The sequence below is a fragment of the Engystomops pustulosus genome, chromosome 9, assembly GCF_040894005.1.
Source record: "Engystomops pustulosus chromosome 9, aEngPut4.maternal, whole genome shotgun sequence".
NCBI classification, from domain to species: Eukaryota; Metazoa; Chordata; class Amphibia; order Anura; family Leptodactylidae; genus Engystomops; species Engystomops pustulosus.
In genome coordinates, this window is record NC_092419.1 from 18,343,412 (window position 1) to 18,368,302 (window position 24,891).

Here is a 24,891-nt window from a genome sequence, read left to right on the forward strand (position 1 = left end):
TGCCTGTCTATACTATCTGTGTGCTGTGTGCAGAGTCTCCAGTGTATCCTATGAGATGTAACATCACACTGCCTGTCTATACTATCTGTGTGTGCTGTGTGCAGGGTCTCCAGTGTATCCTATGAGATGTAACATCACACTGCCTGTCTATACTATCTGTGTGCTGTGTGCAGGGTCTCCAGTGTATCCTATGAGATGTAACATCACACTGCCTGTCTATACTATCTGTGTGTGCTGTGTGCAGAGTCTCCAGTGTATCCTATGAGATGTAACATCACACTGCCTGTCTATACTATCTGTGTGTGCTGTGTGCAGAGTCTCCAGTGTATCCTATGAGATGTGACATCACACTGCCTGTCTATACTATCTGTGTGTGCTGTGTGCAGAGTCTCCAGTGTATCCTATGAGATGTGACATCACACTGCCTGTCTATACTATCTGTGTGTGCTGTGTGCAGGGTCTCCAGTGTATCCTATGAGATGTAACATCACACTGCCTGTCTATACTATCTGTGTGTGCTGTGTGCAGAGTCTCCAGTGTATCCTATGAGATGTGACATCACACTGCCTGTCTATACTATCTGTGTGTGCTGTGTGCAGAGTCTCCAGTGTATCCTATGAGATGTGACATCACACTGCCTGTCTATACTATCTGTGTGTGCTGTGTGCAGGGTCTCCAGTGTATCCTATGAGATGTGACATCACACTGCCTGTCTATACTATCTGTGTGTGCTGTGTGCAGGATCTCCAGTGTATCCTATGAGATGTAACATCACACTGCCTGTCTATACTATCTGTGTGTGCTGTGTGCAGGATCTCCAGTGTATCCTATGAGATGTAACATCACACTGTCTGTCTATACTATCTGTGTGTGCTGTGTGCAGAGCCTCCAGTGTATCCTATGGGATGTAACATCACACTGCCTGTCTATACTATCTGTGTGTGCTGTGTGCAGGATCTCCAGTGTATCCTATGAGATGTAACATCACACTGCCTGTCTATACTATCTGTGTGCTGTGTGCAGAGTCTCCAGTGTATCCTATGAGATGTAACATCACACTGCCTGTCTATACTATCTGTGTGCTGTGTGCAGGATCTCCAGTGTATCCTATGAGATGTAACATCACACTGCCTGTCTATACTATCTGTGTGCTGTGTGCAGGATCTCCAGTGTATCCTATGAGATGTAACATCACACTGCCTGTCTATACTATCTGTGTGCTGTGTGCAGAGTCTCCAGTGTATCCTATGAGATGTGACATCACACTGCCTGTCTATACTATCTGTGTGTGCTGTGTGCAGTCTCCAGTGTATCCTATGAGATGTGACATCACACTGCCTGTCTATACTATCTGTGTGTGCTGTGTGCAGAGTCTCCAGTGTATCCTATGAGATGTGACATCACACTGCCTGTCTATACTATCTGTGTGTGCTGTGTGCAGTCTCCAGTGTATCCTATGAGATGTAACATCACACTGCCTGTCTATACTATCTGTGTGCTGTGTGCAGAGTCTCCAGTGTATCCTATGAGATGTGACATCACACTGCCTGTCTATACTATCTGTGTGTGCTGTGTGCAGTCTCCAGTGTATCCTATGAGATGTGACATCACACTGCCTGTCTATACTATCTGTGTGTGCTGTGTGCAGGGTCTCCAGTGTATCCTATGAGATGTGACATCACACTGCCTGTCTATACTATCTGTGTGTGCTGTGTGCAGGATCTCCAGTGTATCCTATGAGATGTAACATCACACTGTCTGTCTATACTATCTGTGTGTGCTGTGTGCAGAGCCTCCAGTGTATCCTATGGGATGTAACATCACACTGCCTGTCTATACTATCTGTGTGTGCTGTGTGCAGGATCTCCAGTGTATCCTATGAGATGTAACATCACACTGCCTGTCTATACTATCTGTGTGCTGTGTGCAGAGTCTCCAGTGTATCCTATGAGATGTAACATCACACTGCCTGTCTATACTATCTGTGTGCTGTGTGCAGGATCTCCAGTGTATCCTATGAGATGTGACATCACACTGTCTGTCTATACTATCTGTGTGCTGTGTGCAGAGTCTCCAGTGTATCCTATGAGATGTGACATCACACTGCCTGTCTATACTATCTGTGTGTGCTGTGTGCAGTCTCCAGTGTATCCTATGAGATGTGACATCACACTGCCTGTCTATACTATCTGTGTGTGCTGTGTGCAGAGTCTCCAGTGTATCCTATGAGATGTAACATCACACTGCCTGTCTATACTATCTGTGTGCTGTGTGCAGAGTCTCCAGTGTATCCTATGAGATGTGACATCACACTGCCTGTCTATACTATCTGTGTGTGCAGAGTCTCCAGTGTATCCTATGAGATGTAACATCACACTGCCTGTCTATACTATGTGTGTGTGCTGTGTGCAGGGTCTTCAGTGTATCCTATGAGATGTAACATCACACTGCCTGTCTATACTATCTGTGTGTGCTGTGTGCAGAGTCTCCAGTGTATCCTATGAGATGTGACATCACACTGCCTGTCTATACTATCTGTGTGTGCTGTGTGCAGAGTCTCCAGTGTATCCTATGAGATGTAACATCACACTGCCTGTCTATACTATCTGTGTGCTGTGTGCAGAGTCTCCAGTGTATCCTATGAGATGTGACATCACACTGCCTGTCTATACTATCTGTGTGTGCAGAGTCTCCAGTGTATCCTATGAGATGTAACATCACACTGCCTGTCTATACTATCTGTGTGCTGTGTGCAGAGTCTCCAGTGTATCCTATGAGATGTAACATCACACTGCCTGTCTATACTATCTGTGTGTGCTGTGTGCAGGGTCTCCAGTATATCCTATGAGATGTGACATCACACTGCCTGTCTATACTATCTGTGTGTGCTGTGTGCAGGGTCTCCAGTGTATCCTATGAGATGTATCATCACACTGTCTGTCTATACTATCTTTGTGTGCTGTGTGCAGTGTCTCCAGTGTATCCTACGAGATGTAACATCACACTGCCTGTCTATACTATCTGTGTGTGCTGTGTGCAGAGTCTCCAGTGTATCCTATGAGATGTAACATCACACTGCCTGTCTATACTATCTGTGTGTGCTGTGTGCAGAGCCTCCAGTGTATCCTATGAGATGTAACATCACACTGCCTGTCTATACTATCTGTGTGTGCTGTGTGCAGGGTCTCCAGTGTATCCTATGAGATGTAACATCACACTGCCTGTCTATACTATCTGTGTGTGCTGTGTGCAGGGTCTCCAGTGTATCCTATGAGATGTGACATCACACTGCCTGTCTATACTATCTGTGTGTGCTGTGTGCAGAGTCTCCAGTGTATCCTATGAGATGTGACATCACACTGCCTGTCTATACTATCTGTGTGTGCTGTGTGCAGAGTCTCCAGTGTATCCTATGAGATGTAACATCACACTGCCTGTCTATACTATCTGTGTGTGCTGTGTGCAGGGTCTCCAGTGTATCCTATGAGATGTAACATCACACTGCCTGTCTATACTATCTGTGTGTGCTGTGTGCAGAGTCTCCAGTGTATCTTATAAGATGTAACATCACACTGCCTGTCTATACTATCTGTGTGTGCTGTGTGCAGAGTCTCCAGTGTATCCTATGAGATGTGACATCACACTGCCTGTCTATACTATCTGTGTGCTGTGTGCAGAGTCTCCAGTGTATCCTATGAGATGTGACATCACACTGCCTGTCTATACTATGTGTGTGCTGTGTGCAGGGTCTCCAGTGTATCCTATGAGATGTGACATCACACTGCCTGTCTATACTATCTGTGTGTGCTGTGTGCAGGATCTCCAGTGTATCCTATGAGATGTAACATCACACTGCCTGTCTATACTATCTGTGTGCTGTGTGCAGGATCTCCAGTGTATCCTATGAGATGTAACATCACACTGCCTGTCTATACTATCTGTGTGCTGTGTGCAGAGTCTCCAGTGTATCCTATGAGATGTGACATCACACTGCCTGTCTATACTATCTGTGTGTGCTGTGTGCAGTCTCCAGTGTATCCTATGAGATGTGACATCACACTGCCTGTCTATACTATCTGTGTGTGCAGAGTCTCCAGTGTATCCTATGAGATGTAACATCACACTGCCTGTCTATACTATCTGTGTGTGCTGTGTGCAGAGTCTCCAGTGTATCCTATGAGATGTGACATCACACTGCCTGTCTATACTATCTGTGTGTGCAGAGTCTCCAGTGTATCCTATGAGATGTAACATCACACTGCCTGTCTATACTATGTGTGTGTGCTGTGTGCAGGGTCTTCAGTGTATCCTATGAGATGTAACATCACACTGCCTGTCTATACTATCTGTGTGTGCTGTGTGCAGAGTCTCCAGTGTATCCTATGAGATGTGACATCACACTGCCTGTCTATACTATCTGTGTGTGCTGTGTGCAGAGCATCCAGTGTATCCTATGAGATGTAACATCACACTGTCTGTCTATACTATCTGTGTGTACTGTGTGCAGGGTCTCCAGTGTATCCTATGAGATGTAACATCACACTGCCTGTCTATACTATCTGTGTGTACTGTGTGCAGGGTCTCCAGTGTATCCTATGAGATGTAACATCACACTGCCTGTCTATACTATCTGTGTGTGCTGTGTGCAGGGTCTCCAGTGTATCCTATGAGATGTAACATCACACTGCCTGTCTATACTATCTGTGTGTGCTGTGTGCAGGGTCTCCAGTGTATCCTATGAGATGTAACATCACACTGCCTGTCTATACTATCTGTGTGTGCTGTGTGCAGAGTCTCCAGTGTATCCTATGAGATGTGACATCACACTGCCTGTCTATACTATCTGTGTGTGCTGTGTGCAGAGTCTCCAGTGTATCCTATGAGATGTAACATCACACTGCCTGTCTATACTATCTGTGTGTGCTGTGTGCAGGGTCTCCAGTATATCCTATGAGATGTGACATCACACTGCCTGTCTATACTATCTGTGTGTGCTGTGTGCAGAGTCTCCAGTGTATCCTATGAGATGTAACATCACACTGCCTGTCTATACTATCTGTGTGTGCTGTGTGCAGAGCCTCCAGTGTATCCTATGAGATGTAACATCACACTGCCTGTCTATACTATCTGTGTGTGCTGTGTGCAGGGTCTCCAGTGTATCCTATGAGATGTGACATCACACTGCCTGTCTATACTATCTGTGTGTACTGTGTGCAGAGTCTCCAGTGTATCCTATGAGATGTGACATCACACTGCCTGTCTATACTATCTGTGTGTGCTGTGTGCAGAGTCTCCAGTGTATCCTATGAGATGTGACATCACACTGCCTGTCTATACTATCTGTGTGTGCTGTGTGCAGAGTCTCCAGTGTATCCTATGAGATGTAACATCACACTGCCTGTCTATACTATCTGTGTGTGCTGTGTGCAGAGTCTCCAGTGTATCTTATAAGATGTAACATCACACTGCCTGTCTATACTATCTGTGTGCTGTGTGCAGAGTCTCCAGTGTATCCTATGAGATGTAACATCACACTGCCTGTCTATACTATCTATGTGCTGTGTGCAGGGTCTCCAGTGTATCCTATGAGATGTAACATCACACTGCCTGTCTATACTATCTGTGTGTGCTGTGTGCAGAGCCTCCAGTGTATCCTATGAGATGTGACATCACACTGCCTGTCTATACTATGTGTGTGCTGTGTGCAGGGTCTCCTGTGTATCCTATGAGATGTGACATCACACTGCCTGTCTATACTATCTGTGTGTGCTGTGTGCAGAGTCTCCAGTGTATCCTATGAGATGTAACATCACACTGCCTGTCTATACTATCTGTGTGTGCTGTGTGCAGAGCCTCCAGTGTATCCTATGAGATGTAACATCACACTGCCTGTCTATACTATCTGTGTGTGCTGTGTGCAGAGTCTCCAGTGTATCCTATGAGATGTAACATCACACTGCCTGTCTATACTATCTGTGTGCTGTGTGCAGAGTCTCCAGTGTATCCTATGAGATGTAACATCACACTGCCTGTCTATACTATCTGTGTGTACTGTGTGCAGAGTCTCCAGTGTATCCTATGAGATGTAACATCACACTGCCTGTCTATACTATCTGTGTGTGCAGAGTCTCCAGTGTATCCTATGAGATGTAACATCACACTGCCTGTCTATACTATCTGTGTGTGCTGTGTGCAGAGTCTCCAGTGTATCCTATGAGATGTGACATCACACTGCCTGTCTATACTATCTGTGTGTGCAGAGTCTCCAGTGTATCCTATGAGATGTAACATCACACTGCCTGTCTATACTATGTGTGTGTGCTGTGTGCAGGGTCTTCAGTGTATCCTATGAGATGTAACATCACACTGCCTGTCTATACTATCTGTGTGTGCTGTGTGCAGGATCTCCAGTGTATCCTATGAGATGTAACATCACACTGTCTGTCTATACTATCTGTGTGTGCTGTGTGCAGAGCCTCCAGTGTATCCTATGGGATGTAACATCACACTGCCTGTCTATACTATCTGTGTGTGCTGTGTGCAGGATCTCCAGTGTATCCTATGAGATGTAACATCACACTGCCTGTCTATACTATCTGTGTGCTGTGTGCAGAGTCTCCAGTGTATCCTATGAGATGTAACATCACACTGCCTGTCTATACTATCTGTGTGCTGTGTGCAGGATCTCCAGTGTATCCTATGAGATGTAACATCACACTGCCTGTCTATACTATCTGTGTGCTGTGTGCAGGATCTCCAGTGTATCCTATGAGATGTAACATCACACTGCCTGTCTATACTATCTGTGTGCTGTGTGCAGAGTCTCCAGTGTATCCTATGAGATGTGACATCACACTGCCTGTCTATACTATCTGTGTGTGCTGTGTGCAGTCTCCAGTGTATCCTATGAGATGTGACATCACACTGCCTGTCTATACTATCTGTGTGTGCTGTGTGCAGAGTCTCCAGTGTATCCTATGAGATGTGACATCACACTGCCTGTCTATACTATCTGTGTGTGCTGTGTGCAGTCTCCAGTGTATCCTATGAGATGTAACATCACACTGCCTGTCTATACTATCTGTGTGCTGTGTGCAGAGTCTCCAGTGTATCCTATGAGATGTGACATCACACTGCCTGTCTATACTATCTGTGTGTGCTGTGTGCAGTCTCCAGTGTATCCTATGAGATGTGACATCACACTGCCTGTCTATACTATCTGTGTGTGCTGTGTGCAGGGTCTCCAGTGTATCCTATGAGATGTGACATCACACTGCCTGTCTATACTATCTGTGTGTGCTGTGTGCAGGATCTCCAGTGTATCCTATGAGATGTAACATCACACTGTCTGTCTATACTATCTGTGTGTGCTGTGTGCAGAGCCTCCAGTGTATCCTATGGGATGTAACATCACACTGCCTGTCTATACTATCTGTGTGTGCTGTGTGCAGGATCTCCAGTGTATCCTATGAGATGTAACATCACACTGCCTGTCTATACTATCTGTGTGCTGTGTGCAGAGTCTCCAGTGTATCCTATGAGATGTAACATCACACTGCCTGTCTATACTATCTGTGTGCTGTGTGCAGGATCTCCAGTGTATCCTATGAGATGTGACATCACACTGTCTGTCTATACTATCTGTGTGCTGTGTGCAGAGTCTCCAGTGTATCCTATGAGATGTGACATCACACTGCCTGTCTATACTATCTGTGTGTGCTGTGTGCAGTCTCCAGTGTATCCTATGAGATGTGACATCACACTGCCTGTCTATACTATCTGTGTGTGCTGTGTGCAGAGTCTCCAGTGTATCCTATGAGATGTAACATCACACTGCCTGTCTATACTATCTGTGTGCTGTGTGCAGAGTCTCCAGTGTATCCTATGAGATGTGACATCACACTGCCTGTCTATACTATCTGTGTGTGCAGAGTCTCCAGTGTATCCTATGAGATGTAACATCACACTGCCTGTCTATACTATGTGTGTGTGCTGTGTGCAGGGTCTTCAGTGTATCCTATGAGATGTAACATCACACTGCCTGTCTATACTATCTGTGTGTGCTGTGTGCAGAGTCTCCAGTGTATCCTATGAGATGTGACATCACACTGCCTGTCTATACTATCTGTGTGTGCTGTGTGCAGAGTCTCCAGTGTATCCTATGAGATGTAACATCACACTGCCTGTCTATACTATCTGTGTGCTGTGTGCAGAGTCTCCAGTGTATCCTATGAGATGTGACATCACACTGCCTGTCTATACTATCTGTGTGTGCAGAGTCTCCAGTGTATCCTATGAGATGTAACATCACACTGCCTGTCTATACTATCTGTGTGCTGTGTGCAGAGTCTCCAGTGTATCCTATGAGATGTAACATCACACTGCCTGTCTATACTATCTGTGTGTGCTGTGTGCAGGGTCTCCAGTATATCCTATGAGATGTGACATCACACTGCCTGTCTATACTATCTGTGTGTGCTGTGTGCAGGGTCTCCAGTGTATCCTATGAGATGTATCATCACACTGTCTGTCTATACTATCTTTGTGTGCTGTGTGCAGTGTCTCCAGTGTATCCTACGAGATGTAACATCACACTGCCTGTCTATACTATCTGTGTGTGCTGTGTGCAGAGTCTCCAGTGTATCCTATGAGATGTAACATCACACTGCCTGTCTATACTATCTGTGTGTGCTGTGTGCAGAGCCTCCAGTGTATCCTATGAGATGTAACATCACACTGCCTGTCTATACTATCTGTGTGTGCTGTGTGCAGGGTCTCCAGTGTATCCTATGAGATGTAACATCACACTGCCTGTCTATACTATCTGTGTGTGCTGTGTGCAGGGTCTCCAGTGTATCCTATGAGATGTGACATCACACTGCCTGTCTATACTATCTGTGTGTGCTGTGTGCAGAGTCTCCAGTGTATCCTATGAGATGTGACATCACACTGCCTGTCTATACTATCTGTGTGTGCTGTGTGCAGAGTCTCCAGTGTATCCTATGAGATGTAACATCACACTGCCTGTCTATACTATCTGTGTGTGCTGTGTGCAGGGTCTCCAGTGTATCCTATGAGATGTAACATCACACTGCCTGTCTATACTATCTGTGTGTGCTGTGTGCAGAGTCTCCAGTGTATCTTATAAGATGTAACATCACACTGCCTGTCTATACTATCTGTGTGTGCTGTGTGCAGAGTCTCCAGTGTATCCTATGAGATGTGACATCACACTGCCTGTCTATACTATCTGTGTGCTGTGTGCAGAGTCTCCAGTGTATCCTATGAGATGTGACATCACACTGCCTGTCTATACTATGTGTGTGCTGTGTGCAGGGTCTCCAGTGTATCCTATGAGATGTGACATCACACTGCCTGTCTATACTATCTGTGTGTGCTGTGTGCAGGATCTCCAGTGTATCCTATGAGATGTAACATCACACTGCCTGTCTATACTATCTGTGTGCTGTGTGCAGGATCTCCAGTGTATCCTATGAGATGTAACATCACACTGCCTGTCTATACTATCTGTGTGCTGTGTGCAGAGTCTCCAGTGTATCCTATGAGATGTGACATCACACTGCCTGTCTATACTATCTGTGTGTGCTGTGTGCAGTCTCCAGTGTATCCTATGAGATGTGACATCACACTGCCTGTCTATACTATCTGTGTGTGCAGAGTCTCCAGTGTATCCTATGAGATGTAACATCACACTGCCTGTCTATACTATCTGTGTGTGCTGTGTGCAGAGTCTCCAGTGTATCCTATGAGATGTGACATCACACTGCCTGTCTATACTATCTGTGTGTGCAGAGTCTCCAGTGTATCCTATGAGATGTAACATCACACTGCCTGTCTATACTATGTGTGTGTGCTGTGTGCAGGGTCTTCAGTGTATCCTATGAGATGTAACATCACACTGCCTGTCTATACTATCTGTGTGTGCTGTGTGCAGAGCATCCAGTGTATCCTATGAGATGTAACATCACACTGTCTGTCTATACTATCTGTGTGTACTGTGTGCAGGGTCTCCAGTGTATCCTATGAGATGTAACATCACACTGCCTGTCTATACTATCTGTGTGTACTGTGTGCAGGGTCTCCAGTGTATCCTATGAGATGTAACATCACACTGCCTGTCTATACTATCTGTGTGTGCTGTGTGCAGGGTCTCCAGTGTATCCTATGAGATGTAACATCACACTGCCTGTCTATACTATCTGTGTGTGCTGTGTGCAGGGTCTCCAGTGTATCCTATGAGATGTAACATCACACTGCCTGTCTATACTATCTGTGTGTGCTGTGTGCAGAGTCTCCAGTGTATCCTATGAGATGTGACATCACACTGCCTGTCTATACTATCTGTGTGTGCTGTGTGCAGAGTCTCCAGTGTATCCTATGAGATGTAACATCACACTGCCTGTCTATACTATCTGTGTGTGCTGTGTGCAGGGTCTCCAGTATATCCTATGAGATGTGACATCACACTGCCTGTCTATACTATCTGTGTGTGCTGTGTGCAGAGTCTCCAGTGTATCCTATGAGATGTAACATCACACTGCCTGTCTATACTATCTGTGTGTGCTGTGTGCAGAGCCTCCAGTGTATCCTATGAGATGTAACATCACACTGCCTGTCTATACTATCTGTGTGTGCTGTGTGCAGGGTCTCCAGTGTATCCTATGAGATGTGACATCACACTGCCTGTCTATACTATCTGTGTGTACTGTGTGCAGAGTCTCCAGTGTATCCTATGAGATGTGACATCACACTGCCTGTCTATACTATCTGTGTGTGCTGTGTGCAGAGTCTCCAGTGTATCCTATGAGATGTGACATCACACTGCCTGTCTATACTATCTGTGTGTGCTGTGTGCAGAGTCTCCAGTGTATCCTATGAGATGTAACATCACACTGCCTGTCTATACTATCTGTGTGTGCTGTGTGCAGAGTCTCCAGTGTATCTTATAAGATGTAACATCACACTGCCTGTCTATACTATCTGTGTGCTGTGTGCAGAGTCTCCAGTGTATCCTATGAGATGTAACATCACACTGCCTGTCTATACTATCTATGTGCTGTGTGCAGGGTCTCCAGTGTATCCTATGAGATGTAACATCACACTGCCTGTCTATACTATCTGTGTGTGCTGTGTGCAGAGCCTCCAGTGTATCCTATGAGATGTGACATCACACTGCCTGTCTATACTATGTGTGTGCTGTGTGCAGGGTCTCCTGTGTATCCTATGAGATGTGACATCACACTGCCTGTCTATACTATCTGTGTGTGCTGTGTGCAGAGTCTCCAGTGTATCCTATGAGATGTAACATCACACTGCCTGTCTATACTATCTGTGTGTGCTGTGTGCAGAGCCTCCAGTGTATCCTATGAGATGTAACATCACACTGCCTGTCTATACTATCTGTGTGTGCTGTGTGCAGAGTCTCCAGTGTATCCTATGAGATGTAACATCACACTGCCTGTCTATACTATCTGTGTGCTGTGTGCAGAGTCTCCAGTGTATCCTATGAGATGTAACATCACACTGCCTGTCTATACTATCTGTGTGTACTGTGTGCAGAGTCTCCAGTGTATCCTATGAGATGTAACATCACACTGCCTGTCTATACTATCTGTGTGTGCTGTGTGCAGAGTCTCCAGTGTATCCTATGAGATGTAACATCACACTGCCTGTCTATACTATCTGTGTGTGCTGTGTGCAGTCTCCAGTGTATCCTATGAGATGTTACATCACACTGCCTGTCTATACTATCTGTGTGTGCTGTGTGCAGAGTCTCCAGTGTATCCTATGAGATGTAACATCACACTGCCTGTCTATACTATCTGTGTGCTGTGTGCAGAGTCTCCGGTGTATCCTATGAGATGTAACATCACACTGCCTGTCTATACTATCTGTGTGCTGTGTGCAGAGTCTCCAGTGTATCCTATGAGATGTAACATCACACTGCCTGTCTATACTATCTGTGTGTGCTGTGTGCAGAGTCTCCAGTGTATCCTATGAGATGTAACATCACACTGCCTGTCTATACTATCTGTGTGTGCTGTGTGCAGAGTCTCCAGTGTATCCTATGAGATGTAACATCACACTGCCTGTCTATACTATCTGCGTGTGCTGTGTGCAGAGACTCCAGTGTATCCTATGAGATGTAACATCACACTGCCTGTCTATACTATCTGTGTGTGCTGTGTGCAGAGTCTCCAGTGTATCCTATGAGATGTGACATCACACTGCCTGTCTATACTATCTGTGTGTGCTGTGTGCAGAGTCTCCAGTGTATCCTATGAGATGTAACATCACACTGCCTGTCTATACTATCTGTGTGTGCTGTGTGCAGAGTCTCCAGTGTATCCTATGAGATGTAACATCACACTGCCTGTCTATACTATCTGTGTGTGCTGTGTGCAGGGTCTCCAGTGTATCCTATGAGATGTAACATCACACTGCCTGTCTATACTATCTGTGTGCTGTGTGCAGAGTCTCCAGTGTATCCTATGAGATGTAACATCACACTGCCTGTCTATACTATCTGTGTGTGCTGTGTGCAGAGCCTCCAGTGTATCCTATGAGATGTAACATCACACTGCCTGTCTATACTATCTGTGTGTGCAGAGTCTCCAGTGTATCCTATGAGATGTAACATCACACTGCCTGTCTATCATCGGCGTCTATGGTAACGACGTTCCTCCCTCTTCGCTCATAGTTTGTTCTGGTCGTTAACTTTTCTGTACAATGAAGTTTGGATGATGGTGTTAATTTCCTGAAGTCCACGGCCGCCGCGTCCAACCTCTACTCAGCCCTCAGGGCCGTGGCGAGACGCTCGCTGGGGTTTAATGGGGCGGGCTGGACGCTATGCCGGGGTTATTTAATAGGTTTTTTTATTACTATTTTTACATTTTCCGATACTCTGTATCTGGCAGACGTGGATATGTCTCCTCTCAGATCTGCTGGAGTGGATGTGGCCGTATGCACCTTATATACAATGGTATACGCCTCCTGCTGCGTGTCTTTATAACGTGCACTATTATTCTTCTTACTGTCAGGTCACACATCTGAATATAGTATTTACATGGGACTGCAGGTGGTCTCGTAGGAATTTCTTCTGCAGGTCTCAAGAACTTGAGAGACCTCTTCTGGTCCTCTTTACCAGATGTTTCTACCCAAATGAGACCAGTCTTTATGTTCTGTCCTTATAAAGTGCAGTATACCTCCTTGGACCGGTTGCTCACCCACTTATCTTGGAAAGTGTCGACGTGGCCATTTTCTTGCTCTCTGCTTTCCTGAGGACATCAATACTGTAGAAAGAGGGGAAATTCGGACCATTATTGGACCTTCCCTCCAGGGCTCTAGAGCCGGAGCCCCGGATCGGGATGTCTGTTGATAATCCAATGATTCCCTGAGTCCTGTCTGGTGACCTCTGTGATGGGGAGACGCCCTTCTGCCCACAAACAGGGCACCGAATGCCACTAGTGCTATAGGGTCACCACCGCGGTCTTATGACAATCCCTGTCATGAGGTTTTTGTGGCTTGTTTGCTCCTTCTTAATGTTATCTGCTGCCCAAAATATGATAATGTGGACCCCAAATCACCTCCATATAGCAGGGGAGGAGAGCGGCTCTTACATGGACACGAAGGCCACGGCACTGGGTATCAGTTAGACCTCATGCACCCAAGCCGTAACCAGCAGCACGACTATCCACTGTTAGAGACTGGCCGCAGGAATGGGACCTGCTCGGTAATTTGCGCTGTACCCAGGTGGCGCAGTGCATACACCATACCCTAAACGCGCCCAATAAAAGACTATGGGGCCACAAGTCCTCGCTATCTCTGCACGGCTGCTTGTGCGCCTTGTGTCGTGTGCTAGGTCTACTCCTATGTCCCTTTTATATACGTCTTGTGATGGATGTTTTACATCTTGGCTTGTGCACAAATCCTACACGTCCTGGTACTGCCCCATATACCTCTAAGCTACACGTATTCCCATGTTGGGTGGTGCACATCTTGTTCGGCTCAGTATACATATTTTTGTGCCAACCCCCCCAATATGCCCTCCCATTATGTGCTGTGTATGTGGCTGGAGACCAGTAAAGCGTCTTCTATATGTCCTCCCATGTTACACTGTATGCATCCTCCTATACCCCTCTGCTATACGTCCTCCCTATACGTGTCTGGAGCGTCTTCTATATGTCTCTTATGCATTGTATATACTTTGTGTCATCGAACAGTTTGAAATATCTTATATTAACAAATTATTATTCTGAGTTTAGTTACAGTAATTGGAGAGATGCCAGGATCCCCCCCTCGGTTCCTTCCTGTGACCCCCGGCTCTCCAGGACTCTGATCTGCTCCTTGTTAGCGATTCTTGAGTTTTCTTGTACTTCTTAAAACGTAACAATATGTTCACTGATAGGAACACAATCCTTGCAGCAGCTCTGGTGGGGACTGGAGCCTCTAACGTCTTCATTACAGCAGATATAGTCGTAAAGGAAGATTGTAAAAGGCTAAATACAGGACACTAAGGGGGGCGGCGGAGCGGTAATTCAGTCATTGGGGGGGGGGGAGGGGGAGTGTTCATCTTCTGCTATCATTTTTTATTGCTCCAATAAATTTTGAATAAAACTTGAGGTTATTTCACATGTGGCAACTAGAAATCTTCTACCGTTTTGGGTATACAGCCTATATGCAGAGATATGTCTCCATAGTAACAGACTACAGGCGTCTTGTGTTACTCCTTTCCCACTGTCTATTACACAGGCACATAGATCAGCATAGGAGCTGTGAACAGTACGGCACAGAATTTCAAGACTGCTTAGAACCTTGTGTCTCCAAGGTAACAGACAACAGGTGTATCCTGTAGTCACGGAGCCTAAGAAATCTAGATCTGCATTGGAGCTGTATACACAAAACGGCAGGGCATTTATCTACACAATCCGTGTTTTAGATTTTTCCTGTTACAGTTTGGATTCCAGTAGGTAAGTAATATTCCTCACACAGCTGTGTTATATATTTATTTCAGGTTGGTTTGTCTTCGCTGACATGCTGTAACAAACCTCCACCTGTGTAAGTGATAGGGTATTTTACATATAGATGTGACTAAACTTTCCCAAGATCTTGATAGCAACCAATTCCCCAGGTGCCTTAGGGGACTTTCCTGACACTGCTGTGCTCTTTAGGTCATGTGATGTGAAGGTCTGCACAGGCACAGCTGTGTGAGGACTAGCTGGGATTCGGGATATGCTCTGCAGCGGTCGCTATGTGTTGTCTGATACTTTCTGTCTCTTCTCTATGAGTTTTCTCCGTGCCCCGAAAAGCAGGGAGCGCCACGTCGCAGGTCACAACAACAAGGACATATTTTATGACGGGCGCACAACGGCGCAGAGAACCTTAATGGCGCCATTCAGAGAAGAAGTAATTCACCCCGCAGAAAGTTCTGCTGCGGCTCCAGACAAGCAGCGTCGTGATTGATACGTCTTGTGCGGAGGCAGCGAATGTGCCAAAGCTTCAGCTCCGAATATCGTCTCATGGCTTCTACTCTAGTCCCTTCTCAAGCTGCGGCATAGCATTGTTACAATGTACCAGCAGATAATCAGAGCTGGTTTATGCCGAGGGTGCGCCCGTGCTCCTCCTTGTTATTGGAGCAGGTGCCACCCGCCGCCGCCGCTTTGTTCCCCTCTCACCAGATATTTACAGCGAAACATTTTGCCCGTGATTGAATTTTCCGAGTAGTAAAATAGCGAAGAGAAATCTCCCTCGCAGCAGCTTTACTGCTCCCCAGACGCCGCGCGCCGAACCTTGTATCTGCCAGGACGCAAACAGAATATCGCTAAAAATCCAGATCTATTTCACGGCGTTAAGAGGCCATGCAGAGGAGGCGTCCGCTCTCCGCCGCCACTCGTCCAGGATTAATCCTGCAGGGGGGGCCGTATTTTACGAGAACGCCGCCGGCGTAATGTGCTGCTTTATAAAGGTGATGTTACCGCCATCCAGCAGATTACACCGCCATCACTTTCCGCACTACTTGCCTTTAATAGATGGCAGGGGACGGGGCGCCCCCTTTATAACCGGACCGTAATAAAGGAGGAATAATTACTCCGGGGCCGGAGAGCGGAGGACGTGGAGCGGCGCAGGTTAAGGGGGCGGATAATATTATACAAACTGCTTACAATGTTTTCTCTGCGAGGACAAATTATCCTAGAAATTGTCGGAGGGTTTTATGTAAAGTGTCCTGCAGCTTCCCCGTGATAAGTGTTACATCACCAGATCTCTGCTTGCTGCCAGTGAACAATGGACATTTCTGCTCTAATCCAGAAAACCTTCCTGAACCACAGCTGAAGGTTTGTTACAATTGAATCTCTTCTTGATAATCCTCTAAATCAAGTACAGTAAAAGCCCAGAAGTCAAAAAGTTCCATGGATAGTTTTAACCATAAACAGGTGGAAGAAGCTGTGGAGAAGCCCAATGCCAGGAGAACAGCAGTGCACTTGGAGAAGATACAATCCCGGAATATAAATCCACATATCACAGTCCTGCTGCTACTAACAACATACCCAGCACTGTCTGCTATCTGCACAGAGTACAGCAGTGTGAGGATATCCCCAGGGCACTACAATCCTGGAATATAAATGCATACATCACAGTCCTGCTGCTACTAACAAACACAAAGGTCTGATTACCGGCTGCACAGAGCACAGCAGTGTGAGGACAATACCTAAGACCGGCTGCACAGAGCACAGCAGTGTAAAGACAATACCCAACGCTACCTGTAGTCTGTGGGATCACACCTACTGACAGATCCCTTTAATGGTCACTATTGGAGTGAGGTGGCCCATACCAAGTCCTGTAAACATGTGCTGTGCCCTTCCCTTTAAGCCCCGATAGACTCCTGCACCATTTTCCCCGTCTTTCTCACGTTGATGCGACTCGATCCATCATCTCCAATTGGACTCTTGTTGTTTTTGCCTTTTGATCCCTTTGATGGTGATGATCTGACAGTCGCACATTCCGGATCTGCGCCTAGTTTTTTCTTCCCCCGTTAATGGCTTGTGTTTATATAAATATTAATGAAGCGTTAATGTTGGTTTGCGCCGTTTGCTCGCCGTGAGTCGGGGAGAAGCTGCTGACACAGCACCAGGATTATGGCTGCAAATGAAATCCTTGCTACAATGTGTATGCAGAGACATCTGTCGCCCCATATGGGTTCATAAATATTTGTATCAAACTGGTGCGGAGGGCGCCTCCACCCCCCCTGCCGCTTGTAGACAAGGTGCGCGGAAGGTTGTGGAAATTAAAGCTGGAACCAACTGGATACTTTGTATCAACTCGACAAATCCTCTTCTTGCATCTTTGATGTACGAGACGGAGACGTCCGTGGGATCAGGGGCTTCACCTGCAGCATCGACGTCCCCCAAGAGCCTCCTGGAGGGGGGGCACATACTTCTTCATCCCTGTATAACAAGGTGACAGATTGATGGTTATACACATAATAAATCCCCTCGTCGCGCGGCGTCCTGCGATGGTGATTTTTGGACCGACGCCACTGCGTGCATTAAAATAGTGTCAGAAAAATCTCGTTATTTGTGGAAGGCGATAAAAACGCATCTAATATTTTATATAATAGTTACAGGATAAATAATTAGGCTGTAAAATAGATGCAGTAATTACGGCAAGTGGCTGATAACAGAGAGACGCAACATCTTCTGCTGGAGTTAACCCCTTCTTGGTTCTGGGTCTTATCTATATAGACTTGTGACTTTTTTTTTTTTTTTTTTTTTAGGCATTTCAGGTGCTCTAGTCACATCCAGAGCTGCATCCTGCAGGTTAGTTTAGGTCCTATCCGCTGTGACCTCTTGCAGCGAGGCTTTCCTGCTTTACCCTCTGACCCCAGGCCTTGCACCTGCTACTAATCCTTTGTATTAGTTCTTCTACAGTTTTGTACGGGCGGAGCGCCCCTCTAAGTCCCCACGGTTGCAGCTTGTCCTGCGTTGATACATTGTAACGCTGCGGCTGTGTTATTGATAGGGCTTTGATGTTCCATCGCTGCTCGCCCCGCCGTATTGGATTTGTCATAAAGCGAAGCTCTGCACTCTCTAACCCTGCTGTGCCGCGCTGCAGGGCCTCATCAGTCACACGTAATGGGATTTCAGATTTTAGGATTCTAAGTCCTCTCCAAGTGACACAAACAAGAAAGTCAGCGACCGCCGCCATCTCTGATCGCCGACACCGGGATGATGAACCGCCCCCAACACCCACAATGCATCACACTGACCCTATAACCAGGGCTGCTCGGGGCTGCCTGGACCTTGTACACCCCCTAGACCCCACATCTACCTATTCCACCCCATTCCCCAAATCCATGAACTCCCCACCCTGGTGGGAACCAGCGCTCCAGTCCAGTCCAAACTATTTAATTCCAACAATCACAGGACTGTACCACACAGAGGAGGATGCAGGACTGCGATATATGGAGTTATATTCCAGGATTTTAGTTTTTCCAAATGCATTGGGGGGTGTCCTCTCACTGCTGTGCTCTGTGCATCCCTACTGCTGATTGACTGCTGTGATATACAATCAGAAGCCTGCTACAGTTCAGGGCAGAGGAGGGTCGTAGAGTAGTACAGAGAGCTCAGAGCACAGTAGTGTGAGGACACACCCTCAGAAGCTATAATCCTTGAATATAAATCCATATATCACAGTTCCGCTGTTACTAACAACATAAACAAAGGTCTTACACATCTCATCGGGGACAATACCGAACACTGGCTGAAGAGAGCACAGCAGTGTGAGCACACTCGGTGCAATTGGAGAAGCTACAATGCTTGAATATAAATCCATACATCACAGTCCTGCTGCTACTAACAACATAAACAAATGTGTAAATAAAAATCTCTTCAGGGACAATACCCAACACTGGCTGCAGAGAGCACAGAGCACAGCAGTGTGAGGACATGCCCTTAGTGCAATTGAAGACGCTACAATCCTGGAATAAAAATCCATATATCACAGTCCTGCTGCTACTAACAACACACACCCCGACTGCAGAGAGTATGGAGCACAGCAGTGTGACTACAATACCTACGGTCCCTATGGTCCCACCTGCTGACTGTTTCCCTTAATAAAATCCCACCCGGTGGAGACCCATCTCTCCTCTCTATCTGTAGCGCAGGTGATGTATGTTCCGGTCCTCCCGTTGCGCTGCCCCATGTTCCGGAGCGCGGTGACCTTGCTCTACCAGACACGTTGGGTTAGCGGAGAATCGTAATCACACGGAGTCATCAGTAGAATCCTTCTTTTTTACTGCCCCTTTTTCTCGGCCTGGGAGCGGGATATTTATGGCCTGGGGGACAGGTGGGATATGAACAATGGCGCGATGGAGTCCAGGGTTATCTCATCTGTGTAGAAATCGATGTGACCTCTGGTGCACCGCCATCCCGATCCCCGCCCTCTGCGCCCCATCCGTCTTCCTGTGGATGCAGGGATCTGTGCGCTGTCTGCGGCCGTCTCTCCTGGGCCCGATTATCAATATGAATCATGGCCGCCGCGCCTCTTATTTTTCTATTTATTTTCCTGCTCCTGACTCGCAGCCGTGAAATATGAGACTTTCTGCCTCTGATCCGCGCCGCGGCCGCCAGCACCTAATTTCGCCGCGTCTCCTTCTCTTTTTTTAACGGAGAGTGATGTTATTTTGAAACTTCAATTTTTAGTCCATGGAAACGGAGGGGGCGCCGCTGCGTGACGCTCGTCCGCCCCATCAATAGTCGTTTACACGGGCGGAATGGACTGGAAGCGGCAACAATGTATATCCACCGTCCAGAGGGATCCGAAAATCATTTCATGTAGGACAGATCCATTATCCAGCGCTCACATGGGAACAATTCACTGACAGCAAGCAGAAAGTGCCACATTAAAGGGGATGTCCATGATAGGGGGAGATAAGCGCACAGCGTATAATATCACTTCTCTGGCGCCACTTACTGGTCGCTGTCTACAGAACTGCAATACAATAACTGATGCAAATCACTGGTCTCATAGATATCTTTGAGGCCGCTGCAGTGGTTGTAGGTCATCCCCTGCCTGTTTTAGCCTATTTTTCTCAAACCCTTATCATGTTTCATGTATCATCCTAATAGAGGAGCCGTGGGAGACACTCGCACAATTTCTGCTTGCTGTCACTGAACAGAAATCTCCAGTGTGCTATGTGTAGTTTATCTGTTGTACACATCTCACAGCTGAGGGTTTGTTACAGTTGCATCCAGTAGGTAGTAGGTGTATTGAGGGTCACAGGGCAGGGGGGGGGGACGGGGATGACCCCCCACCCATGACACTCATTTTCATGACATTGAAATCAGTGCAGCTGCTTCAGAACTTCTTTGTGCTCCTGATACATTGTAATCTTTAACCCCCAGTGTCCAGGTAAATAACCCCCCTCCCTCCATGTCGTAATCTTGTTCCCAAATCTCTTCTCGGGCGTCAGCCGCGGAGCAGAGTAAGTGCCGCCGTCATTCGCCCATATTAAGGCCGTTCGTCAGCGGATAATATATATGGCGCCATAAAGATACATTGTAACGTTGTGTCCCTGATACACGAGCGGAGGCGAGAGACGGAGGCCGCCGCCGGCCGCTCTGTGAGGTCTTAATCTTGGGAGATAATTCTGGAGACGATCAGTTTAGTGCACGCGGCGCAGTGATAAATACCGCCATCATACGGAGGCGAAATAAATACAAGGCGAACACAAAGCGTCGCCACGGACGAGGAGGACGGAATGGAGACCTCGCTGTCTGGTGACTGTATGAGGGATGTGACCTCCCCCTGTGCTATGGACGTGGGAGACCCCGGAGGGAATGTACACGAGGCCTCCACTATACAGAAGGGGCAGGGGCTCCGTAGATTTGGGGGAAGAGTTCCCAATAAACCCCTGCAGCTGCGCTCACCCCCCATAGTGCCAGATCTCCATGTGCCGGATGTGTCCCCCATAAGAGATGTAACTGTCCGGCTCCTCGGAAGATGAATCATTCCATATAGACTATAGGACGTCCTGAGCGGGGGACTGGGCATTTCTGGGGGACCCCTAATGCAACGCTCCAAAGGGACAGGAAGACATCTGTATGTATCTGCATCCTGTGGAGGAGAATCAGATGTGTCCCCCTGCTGTGTGGGGCCCCAAGCTAGGGCCCAGCATGGGGAGGAGTCTGTGTACAGAGAGACCCCGCAATCTCTTGGTGCAGGGGACATGTGGTGGGGTCCTACGATTCTCCAAATGTAAAGAACTTCCTGATTATTGGAGAAATGTAAAGTTTAATGGCCTTTATACAGCAGCAAAGTGTTGTATGTTGTTACTCAAAGCTGATAGGAAGTGTTGAGCAGCACAGAGCACAGCAGTGTGAGGACACATCTCAGTGCACTTGGAGAAGCTACAATCCTGGAATATAAATCCATGTATCACAGTTCTGCCACCACTAACAACATACACAGGTCTGATTACACATTTCTCCAGGGACAATACATAACACTGGCTGCACAGAGCACAGCAGTGTGAGGACACATCTCAGTGCACTTGGAGAAGCTACAATCCTGGAATATAAATCCATGTATCACAGTTCTGCCACCACTAACAACATACACAGGTCTGATTACACATCTCTCCAGGGACAATACATAACACTGGCTGTACAGAGCACAGCAGTGTGAGGACACACCCCAGTGCACTTGGAGAAGCTACAATCCTTGACTATAAATCTAAATATCACATTCCTGCAGCTACTAACAGCATATGCAAAGGTTTGATTACACATCCCCCCCAGGGACAATACAGAACACTGGCTGCACAGAGCACAGCAGTGTGAGGACACGCCTACAGTCCTGGAATTTAACTTCATATGTAACAGTGTAATATAAAATTCTGCAACTTCCTTATATATTTAGCATCTCTTGGTTTATATCTCTACTTGTACAAGTACAGGTCTGGATTAGGATGAATTTATATCCCAGTCCATTCTCTGTTACAATGTGTCCGTTCACAATCTATCAGGATAAGAGACGATTGTCTGTAACAAACCCCCAGCTGTGAGAAGTATTAGATCTGTAAGGACTTAGATGTTCATATTCACAGTTTTCTTTCCTTTTATTTTTTGTTGCAGATGAGATCCAGATCGCCATCCCCATCCTGAAGCCCACCCTGGATAAAGTACAGCTGGCGGGACAGACGCTTCCCCACGGATTCCACGCTCCGTTCCTCTTTGCGGACGGCCTGTCATCCGTAGAAACTCTTCTCACCAATATTCAGGTATCAGCGGCTGTCCTGCGCGTTATACCACTTACTGATATACTTATTATAGCGGTATTGTATGAGCACTATATGGCTGTAAGTGATGTATATAGTGGTATAATATGAGCACTGTGTATAGAGGTATAATATGCCACTTACTGCCATATAGTGCTCATATTATATCACTGTATACATCACTTACTGCCATATAGTGCTCATATTATACCACTGTATACATCACTTACTGCCATATAGTGCTCATATTATACCACTATGTACATCACTTACTGCCATATAGTGCTCATAATTTACCACTATATACATCATTTACTGCCATATAGTGCTCATACAATACCGCTATAATAAGTATATCGGTAAGAGGTATAATATGAGCACTATATGGCAGCAAGTGATGAATATAGAGGTATAATATGAGCACTGTATGGCAGCAAGTGATGTGTATAGAAGGATCACACCGCACTGTGAATTTTATCTTATATTTGGGGTTCAGTTTTCCCCCTTTGTCCCCCATTTTTCAGGGCCTTCTTAAAGTGGCCGTGGACAACGCCCGGGTGCAGGAGAAGCAGATCCAGCAGGAAAAGAAAGAGTTAAAGATGGAGCTGTGCCGGGAGCGAGAGATGAGGGAGACCCTGGAGCGGCAGCTGACGGCCGAGCTACAGAGCCGAGGTGAGGGGTGCATGGGGGACCCCGGTGCCTCTGCTGGGGTGACGCCGGTGTCTATTATTAGAAGAGGGACGGCCGTCTATAGGTGATCACATACACTGCAGCCTGTCCCTACACTAAGGTGTCCACCGCATACAGCACCCACGGGGAGGGGGGGGGGACCAAGTAGCCAAATACCACCACAAGCCTAACACCCAAGGATCTGTATGAAAATGCATGGAAGTATTATGTGAGCACTAGATGGTAGTATAATGTTCATACTCCACTGTATGGTATGAGTGCTGTATAGCAGTATTATATAATGGTGCCATACTGTCCACACATAATACCGCTATACAGAGCTCATGTGATACAATCAGACAGCACTCATTTGTGGAAATTATGGCAGTATCACATGAGCACTGTATAGCAGTATTCTTTGTGGACACTTTGGCAGTATTATATGAATGATGTGTAGTAGTATTACATGAGTGCTGTGAAGCACTATGAGGCAGTAGTGTGTGGACAGTATGGTAGTATTATATGTGTGTATGGTAGTGTCATGTGAGTGTGGGATAACAGCCATACAAGAGCCCCCCATGTACGGTACATGTATGAGACCCTGGGTGCACAGTATGGCGGTACGTCGAGCTCTGGTGTACGGCTCAGCATCTCCTCGCTGTGATTCATACACTCCCGGATTTACAGACTCGTCTCTTCTCTCCATATTTTTATTTCTGAGGAATTAAATAATTGCATTGCTGCTCGCGTCTGTGATATATGGCGGCACAGCGCAGATCTCATCAGCCGAGCATTAGTCCTAATTATTCGCACTTACTCATCGCCAGAAACATTTATATCCGGATAATCCGCTACATCTCTGTGCCCTCCGCTGGTCAGGACATGGTTAACGTGTGCTGCAGTCACAGCCAAAGCTGCACCTGTGCTTTTAGTTACACAGCGGAGGCATCTGTGCCTCGCGCCTCGCTAGGATGTGATCTCCTGATATCGTTACAATGTATCAGGTAATCTGCACAGTGCGCAGCTCTAGGTGTTACATCTTATACTCCAGTCACAGCCAAAGCAGATGCCAATAACTGGATAGAGATTAAATCGGAGAAGTACAAGGGGCACACAGTGGAGGTCTCTAGTCCCCTGCGCCTCACGCCTCACCAGTGAATCAGAGATAAGTGATCTCCAGATATCGTTACAATGTATCAGCGCAGGATGAGTTTTGGATAAACACAATTTGTGATGTGAGAGCGGCCGCGCCGATGTCTCTATTTAGTCGGAGTCATTTCGCGCGTCTTGTAGCGGAGCGGGAAATTGTAAATGGATCTCCTGCCGCTATTACCCGGAGAAAGCGATTATAGCGGAGCCGGGGCGCTCGGCGGCTGTGGAGCGGATCCCCGGGGGAGCCCCTGATGACCGTGACACCCGCCATGCTTGTGTCTTACAGCGACAATTCAGAAGCGCTTGAAAAAAGAGAAAAAGGCAAAAAGAAAATTACAAGAAGCGCTGGAATTCGAGTCAAAACGGCGAGAACAAGTGGAGCAGGCACTCAAGCAAGCCACGACGGGGGACGGCCTCCGGGCGCTGAATGGTAACTTGGGGGCATATTATACGGAGGGGGGGACGGCCTCCGGGCGCTGAACGGTAACTTGGGGGCATATTATACGGAGGGGGGGACGGCCTCCAGGCGCTTATATTATATTATATGGGGGGAGGGCCACGACAGGGGACAGCCTGGGGGGGTATAGTATATTATACGGAAGAGGGGGGGGGGCACGGCAGGGGACAGCCTCCGGGTGCTGAATGGTAACTGGGGGGCATATTATACGGAGGGGGGGACGGCCTCCGGGCGCTGAATGGTAACTTGGGGGCATATTATATTATATGGAGGGGGGATGGCCTCCAGGCGCTTATATTATATTATATGGAGGGGGGAT

General features: G+C 47.0%; 1 protein-coding gene across 1 annotated transcript in view; it reads left to right on the forward strand.

Moving 5' to 3' along the window:
• Nucleotides 1–24,891, forward strand: part of DACH2 (dachshund family transcription factor 2) — a 226,968-nt gene that overhangs the window by 190,642 nt on the left and 11,435 nt on the right. The window contains exons 8-10 of the mRNA XM_072123223.1: nucleotides 22,152–22,297; nucleotides 22,819–22,966; nucleotides 24,402–24,545. Of these exons, the coding sequence (XP_071979324.1) occupies nucleotides 22,152–22,297; nucleotides 22,819–22,966; nucleotides 24,402–24,545 (438 nt within the window). The remainder of the gene's footprint in view (nucleotides 1–22,151; nucleotides 22,298–22,818; nucleotides 22,967–24,401; nucleotides 24,546–24,891) is intronic.